Below are 7,901 nucleotides of genomic sequence, written 5' to 3'. Positions count from 1 at the left end.
AAATCTAGATATTTTTGCAATTTGAACAAGTTTTATATACATTTTACAAATAAGTATTTTTAAATTTTGAACACTTTCTAAAAATCTGAACAGAAAATAAGAACCGGCAGCAAAAAAAAGAGGACCAGTTAGAAAAAAGAAAAACCAAAACAGAAAACAAAAAAAACCAACCAGAAAAACCAATGAAAACAACAACAGAAAAACTGAAAGAAACGAGAGCTCTCGTGTATTGCTAGGTATGGTACCATACGGGGTAGTACTCCGATCGATATCTTCCCCCTTTGTACGATGGAGCTTCCTCGCTAATATAACATGAACCCGAGACTGAGAAGAAGGTCATCGTTTCCGCCAAACTACAAAAACATGCTCTATCTATCCTGGTCACGGGCTTACACCACCAATCCACAAATCCACAATGTCCAACAGAGTGCCACTCGGTTGAAACCTGAAATCGGCAGGATATTTTGCATTCACTTGGCAAAACAAAAAAAAGTACGAATGCAAGATTTGAAGGCGTATTGCAATTTTTCTCGACAGTTGACATGATATTCGCTAGCCTGAAAAAAAATGAGCATTTTGGCACGGCTAGTACTAATGGGTCTCCGCCACAACCTTCATTGGTGCCGTGACGGTGTCTTGAGCTCCCCTGAACTTGGAAGGTGGCTCTGGAGATTTAACCCCGTGTAGAATGCCCACCTTGTCATGAAAAATGGTTGGGGCACTAGCAAAGGCCGATTATTCGTCCTCTTCAATCATGTCATAAACAAGACCTAATTTGACTATTCATATTTGAGCTTTGACCGTGATTTTTTCATATACTCCCTCCGTTCCTTGATATAAGGTGTATAGTTTTTTAGAAAAAACTCCAAAATATAAGGTGTATTGCGTAGAACCACTTATTTGGACATATATTTATGGATTCAATTATATTTTCTTACCTCATGCAAACTCATCTATTTTCTCAAAGCAACAATTCAGGGTAATATTCTTGCTCAAAACTCGTGTAACTTGTCCTCAATGTATGTTTCTTAATTTTTGTGCCAAAAGGGAGGGAGTAATATTTAGTCAATCGTTGCAAAATCACAATAGTTTAATTGAAATAGTTTGTGAATTGTCAGTGGTCGGAGTCGCAGCGGCCCATCCAACGACCAGAGTTCGATTTCTATTAGGGACGAATACCTGGAATTGTCACGCCAAGTCCCGCTTCAGTAGTGTCTAGTTCCTACTAGACGAGGCTGTTTTATTCGGTGAATTGTGATAACTTGGAGCCATTAGGCAGAGGTAATCAGCTCAATGAATTAAGTTATAAGACTGCCCCATTCTTCTTTGTTGCCTTTTCCAGCTGGAATGTCTACTTAACATCAAGAATTCTCATACGCGTTTCTTTTTTAATTTGTTATCCCTGAATGAGATATATTCTTGGATGAATACCTTTAGCAAACCATTGTTATATACATCTATGTTATTACTTGAAAGTATATATTACTGAGACAAAAAAAAAGCCTACACTCTCCGTTCCATAAAGGATGTCTTAACGTTGTGCAAATTTAGATGTATCTAGAGGCATCTAAATTTTGAGAAATCCGAGGCATCCTTTATGGAGCGGATGGAGTAGCAATGATCCATCATTGTCTAACTTTTTTTCTGTTTACTCGAGAAGGTTTGTTCTAGCTTTCCTTGTTCACCAATTCTTGTGTCTTAACTTCCTATAAGGATGCACTAGAGTTGAAATTTCTTTGTTTTTGCTGAACTATGAATATGTATGATGGTTGCTTAAGGACGTTAACTAATTAGATTGTTGTTGTCTTCATGCATTCAACAACATTGTATTGGCTGCTATTATCAGACCACGTTCTTGATAGATGCTTCATCATGGTAAAAAGACAGCAAAAGGTAGCCAATGTTATTTACAGGATCATAGTTCACAATCAAATCTGCAGATAAAATTGATACGCTTAAAATGCAACAGCATATTTTGGTCAGCAACATGCGCTGGTCTAGGTGACGGCAAAAGATTAGCATTACACTGCAACAGCATGAAACGGACGGACACGCTCTATGTATGCTGGCCACAGGATTACACCACAAATACAAGTCCACAAAATCCAGCAGAGTGCCACTCAGAAGAAACCTGTAATCGGCAGGATATTTAGCATTCACTTGGCAAAAAAAAAGGGAGTGAAAGATTTGATGGCATATTGCATTTTTTGTTGACAGTTGACATGACTTTTGCTAACCTGAAAATAAGTGAGCATTCTGGCACGGCTGCTGCTGCAGGGTCTCCGCCACAACCTCCATTGGCACTGCCATGGTGTTTTGAGCTTCCCTGAACTTGGACGGTGGCTCTGGAGATTTACCCTCGGACAGAATGTCCACCTGATCATGGAAAAGGGTTGGCGCAGTAGCACGTATCAATGGTTCGTTCTCTTCCACCATGTCTTGAATCTTGACATCCTAGCAACACAAAATGATCACTGCAACCTAACCATGAATTGGTCTATAATTGGTGCAACCTAACAATGAATTGAACTGAGTTAATCTTGGTGTGGATGGCCAGATATTTTCACTATGATCTGTAGTTAGGAAGTTGGCTTGATCAGCCGTTGGGTAGTAAGGCCAAGAAGTTCTTGGTATGATTGTCCATCTCATATGTTGTTACCGCTGTTGAATACTTCCATTTTTTATCGAATACTTCCAGTAATTTAAGTCGATTACTGCTAGCTCCTAATTTGGCGTCTCATACAAACTAGGGTGCGAAAATCTTGACATGTTCTGTGCATGCTTGACATATTCACATTCTAATTTAGCTCAGCTGCGACCAGTTTGTAACTAAAAAACTTCATGTAACAAAACTGCACTATATTCTACTGACTACATAGGAACACCATTTACCATACCATACCTGTAGTTTGATCCTCTTAGGATGAAGGAAGATAGAAAATCCATGGCCGTCCACTACCTCGACATCCTTCCTCTTCATACTCATAGCCACCGCAAGGTCCGTCATCTTCCTCCAGATCGACGAACTCAAGATAATACTCAACTCACTTGGTAGTTATTATGGGCTTATGGCCTAATTTTGGCAGGATTTTCTCTTGTAGTGGTGGTGTTCAGGAACGGAGAGTTGACTAGGGATTACTGAAGCAAGATGACTTTGGATTCTGATGTAACGGCTCGAATCGACAAGTAATTTAACCATGCATGTGATGTATGTACTACACAGTACACACACGTACTATTGGTTAATCCTAGCTGACGTTCTGCACGTTGATGATTAATTTTCTCGTTAATCGAGGTAAAATAAAGACTCACTGCAGGTCTGCAGCAGAGGGGTCAAATGATAATCGGTACTACCATTGTCCTGTTAACAGGTTTAGAAGCACCCATGTCCAGCCACATATTTTTGACGAAAGTGCAACTTCATGTCACAGTTCAAAAGCAGACCATGTCCTAACTATTCTTGATAGCTTCTCACATGGCTGGATGGCAGCTACAATATGTACAAACTAGAACTGTTATTAGCACAAAAAACCTCTATAGAAGGTGAAAATCGCCGAGAAGAATGGAACAAAAACAGCTTATTCCACCAAACAACTATAGAAGAGATTGTATGTAACCTTGTATTACAGCAGCAACACAGCTTTGCCTCAGCCCCAAAAGGCCAAACTACCTACCTCGAAAAAAAAGGCCAAACTACAAAATGTGGTTCATTACACGACTAACCTAATGTAACAGATCGCCGCCTCACATGCTGCAAGTTCAGTTCATGACTCGATTCTCGAAACAAATGGAGCTGGCATGATCCTAATCAAGACTCAATTCCCACAACACTGCTAGGTCTCTTTGTGTTGACCTGCCGCGCTCTTAAGGACGAATTCCCCCTCACATACTATGTTACCATCCACGTAAGCTTTCCCTTCCATCTTCGCAAACCCAAATCTCTTCTGAGGATTAGCTAGCGTCATTCTCATGACCAAAGTATCCCCAGGAAGTACTGGCTTGCGGAACCTCACTTTGTCTATCGCTGCGAAATAGAAATTGTTTTGTGATGATCCACCAACTTCAGGTTGCAACATCACAATCCCTCCAACCTGCGCCATAGCCTGTATATAACGGTAGAAGTCTCCCATATGAGGGAAATTAAGAAACATTTTGATTCTAGAACAGCAATAATAATTTTTAGAGTTAGCTATTGAAGATATAGCCACAGCAGAATCCAACACTATACTATTGAGACAACTGTACATATCAACATGTATTGGTTCAGATCGGAATGCAAAATATTATTCAGTTAAAATAAATGTTATTATAAATTGAGTAGCACACAAACCATTGTATGCACTTCTCTAACCATTGTATGCAGTAAAATGATTACAAAACGGCAGTTTCCTCACTTACTTCAATAAAGTATACACGTCTGAACATTTGCAAAACATACATTAAGAAAACTGTTGAACTGGGATTAGTCATCTGGATAGATACAAAAAAATAAATTATGAAGATACACCATGCTATACTTGGACAGTAAGAAGTAAATTAACATTGAATAAGCTAGTTGCATACTACATTAGTTGTAGGGTTATACATTAAACAAATACAACCTCTGTTCGGAAATAAGTGACTTGTTTTTCTCTAGATACGGATCTCTACCTACACACTGAAATGCGTGATGTAAAGACAATTTAATTTACCCCTTCAGAAATAGTAAATCCAGAGATTAGACAATATTATTACATTCTGCAGGGACAGGAGAATTCAGCTTTACAGAGACTCAGAGTGTACCTCAACCATGAGAACACCAGGCATTATGGGTCGGCCTGGGAAATGCCCACAGAAAAAGTTGTCGTTTATTGTTACATTCTTGATCGCAACAGCGTACTCTCCCGCCTTGTACTCGATCACTTTATCTACGAATAGGAATGGGAACCTAACATGCAGATCAAAATTCATAGTAAGTTAGAAGAACAAACAACTGCATACTCATGGAGCATTTTCCCTCTCAGGTAGCAAGCCACATCATGACAACCATATAATGCTTTTACCTTGCACATATACTGTGAAATCGCCAAAAACAAAATCGCGCTACATTGAATAAAAAAGGTGATGTCCAAGACATGGAGTCACACTATGATAATTTTGCCTTTGCCAACTGTAACTTGATAGGCATATAGATCAACCTTAGAAAAGATTAGTCTTGAAACTAGTGCTGATAATAATATAATTTCATTAGCCATTAAAATGAATTACAACTCAGTTCACAAAAAAAAATGAATTACAACTCAATGTTGTTTTGGGAGACCATGACACCATGAGAATGTCTAAATTTTTTATCTTTTGTGATGGCAGGGGAGATATCAATAATAACAGCTCTACAATGCAGCGGATCAACATCTGAAAAGATCCATGGTGCGCGCATTGGTCCTAACTTGATATTAAATTAGTTCCTTACAATGCGTCGCTGACACCCATAACAACACAAACTGAATCCCTTGTCAAGAATTGCATTGTGATCATGCTATGCACGCCTCTCACCCAGGTTAAGTTCCGAGGAATACTCATATTAGCTCAAGTAGCGGCCCTGTGGACCGCATAAACGCAATGCTGGCATCTTGCAAGCGACTTGAATTGAGCGCATTAACAACGAAACATACGCTGCAAGCAAGACTCCAACAGCATCATAAAACGGTGGTGTGAGCAGCAAGTTGGCCATTCACCTGTGGGGCAGGATCTCCTGGATCTTGTTGATGTCCATGACGGCCGGGAAGGCAGTGAACTCTGCAAGCACACGATCGAGCAGCCAGGAATCAGGACAACATGTTCTCAATTTCAATCTGAGCAAGCAACGGCGGAAGAAGGTTGCAGGCGGGGCACAAAGGGAAGGGGCGAACGAAGTGGAGGAGGACAAACGAACTTTTCTCGATAGGGCGCTCCTCCGCTGCCGCATTGTCGTCGGCAGCAGCCGATCGGCGCGTGACGAGGCGCTGCATCGGCGCGGCCCGGCGGGGGAGCGCGACGCGGCTCTGGCGGGGCGCCAAGGAGGAGGGGAGCGTGGCGCGGCAGGCCGATCTGGACACGGGCACGGCGGCCGTCTCCATTGGCGGTCGCGGCGGCGGGGAGCGGCGTTTTGGTTGTGCGTGCGTGCGTCTCTGATCATATGATGGTAGCAGAGCCGTGCCGCCACGCCTCTCTGAGGTGGGCTGAGCGGATCACGAAGACTGGTCAGCATGGTCCGGCCCAATTGAAATGGGCGTCACGACAATGTGCAATAGCCGTACGCAAAGTGAAAACCTATTTATCGCCCAGCAGCGTGGGGTATTAACGCACGCTCGCACGTTAGCAGTAGTTGAGCAGCGGCCCATTTTAAACAATTTTTTGACTTTGTAGGTTTTTCAAATTTGAACAATTTCAAGTACTCCCTCCGTCCCGAATTAATGGGCGTGATGTTACTTTTGCAAAACGCCACTTATGTATTTCCCGACAAACAACCGAGTTAAGCGTCGTCTCTCTCCCTCACACTCCCCCGCCGCTCCCCCGCCGGCCACCACTTTCTCGCCCGCGCCGCCTGCTCCGACCTTCCCTCGCCGGCCGCGTTGCTTCCTCCTCGTCTCCCGCGTTGCTTCCTCCTCGTCTCCCGCGTTTCTTCCAATCGAAACCTCACGAGAAGGGAGATCAAAGATGAAAGGGATCCCTTTCCCCCCCAAGCGCATCACTTTCCCGACTCTGGTGGCACGCCGTCCCCTCCTCCCCGTCTCCGGCGACATCGCACCGCGCCAGGCCGGCAAGCGAAGACGCAGGGAGGGGCGATGGACGCGGAGCTCCTGGAGCTGCAGCGGCAGCTGGAGGCGGCGCAGAGCGCGCGCTCGAGCGTGCGCCTGTCGGAGCGGAACGTGGTGGAGCTGGTGCAGAAGCTGCAGGAGCGCGGCCTCATCGACTTCGAGCTCCTCCACACCGTCTCCGGCAAGGAGTACATCACATCTGTAAGCCACCCGGCCCCTCCCCCTCCTCCGCGCACCTCTACTAGTACTCCCCAATCCCCTCGCAGTCTCTCTGGAACCAGATTCACCTCTTTGCGGCGGAGGGGTTGTAGTACTCTCTGCTGTAATTGGGAATCAGCCCTTCGAATTATAGACCCCGCGTTGAATGAAATCATCGGTTCTACTATTTCAGCTTTCTTTGTACAGCAGTCTAGAGATTTAGTTTGATAAATCGTATGCCAACGATGATCTAGCCAGTGCTCGGCACTGACCTATTCTATCTGTGGTGGATTGCCTCTGTTGTAGTGTGCTATTAGGATATGATGCTACCATGTAACAACTATTGATTGGGTGTTGTCAGTCTTGTCTGCTCCACTTCTGATAGTTGTAGGTTGGCCTTAACTTGTGTAATCTGAGTGGCACCATATGTCCTTCCCCTACACGATATTTCAGTCCAAAACATAAAATCTGAGTTGCACCAAACATTGAACTTGATTTCTCTGAATATGTTGTGTTGGAAAAATGGACCTTACCTGTAAAACATTGGCGTAACTGCTCTATTTTCATTTGTTGGTAGGTGCTGGAGCAGCTGAGCGGACAGTCGCCGGTGTTCTCCAAGGGTCAGTTTCTTAGAGCCAGCCTATTCTGTTTGGCCATGTCCAGTTCCAGTATGGTCTATGTTGGTGGTGCCTGACAGCGATGGTATTGCGTTGTTGCAGGCTTGCAGCGAGGTACACTGTGAGGTCTTTCGGCATCCGGCGTAATGAGAAGATTGCGTGCTACGTGACGATCAGGGGCGAGAAGGCGATGCAGCTGCTGGATAGTGGCCTGAAGGTGAAGGAGTACGAGCTGCTCAGGAGGAACTTCAGTGACACGGGATGCTTTGGGTTCGGTATCCAGGAGCACATTGATCTTGGCATGAAGTAA

At 43.9% G+C, this 7,901-nt stretch overlaps 2 protein-coding genes across 2 annotated transcripts; one reads left to right on the top strand and one right to left on the bottom strand.

Annotated features, from left to right (window-relative positions):
• Positions 1 to 3,833: 3,833 nt before the first annotated feature.
• On the bottom strand, positions 3,834 to 6,095 carry LOC124661719 (3-hydroxyacyl-[acyl-carrier-protein] dehydratase FabZ-like). Its single transcript, XM_047199604.1, has 4 exons — positions 5,912 to 6,095; positions 5,715 to 5,775; positions 4,783 to 4,927; positions 3,834 to 4,103 (listed from the first exon to the last, which is right to left on the bottom strand). Exons 1-4 carry the CDS (start codon positions 6,093 to 6,095, stop codon positions 3,834 to 3,836), a joined length of 660 nt encoding a protein of 219 aa, XP_047055560.1.
• Positions 6,096 to 6,803: 708 nt separating this feature from the next.
• Positions 6,804 to 7,901, top strand: LOC124661708 (60S ribosomal protein L11-1-like). Its single transcript, XM_047199592.1, has 3 exons — positions 6,804 to 6,977; positions 7,552 to 7,594; positions 7,702 to 7,901. The coding sequence occupies exons 1-3, from the start codon at positions 6,804 to 6,806 to the stop codon at positions 7,899 to 7,901; spliced, it is 417 nt and encodes a 138-aa protein (XP_047055548.1).

This window comes from Lolium rigidum, chromosome 1 (genome assembly GCF_022539505.1).
Source record: "Lolium rigidum isolate FL_2022 chromosome 1, APGP_CSIRO_Lrig_0.1, whole genome shotgun sequence".
Taxonomy (NCBI): Eukaryota; Viridiplantae; Streptophyta; class Magnoliopsida; order Poales; family Poaceae; genus Lolium; species Lolium rigidum.
This window is presented reverse-complemented; position numbering and strand designations above follow the sequence as displayed.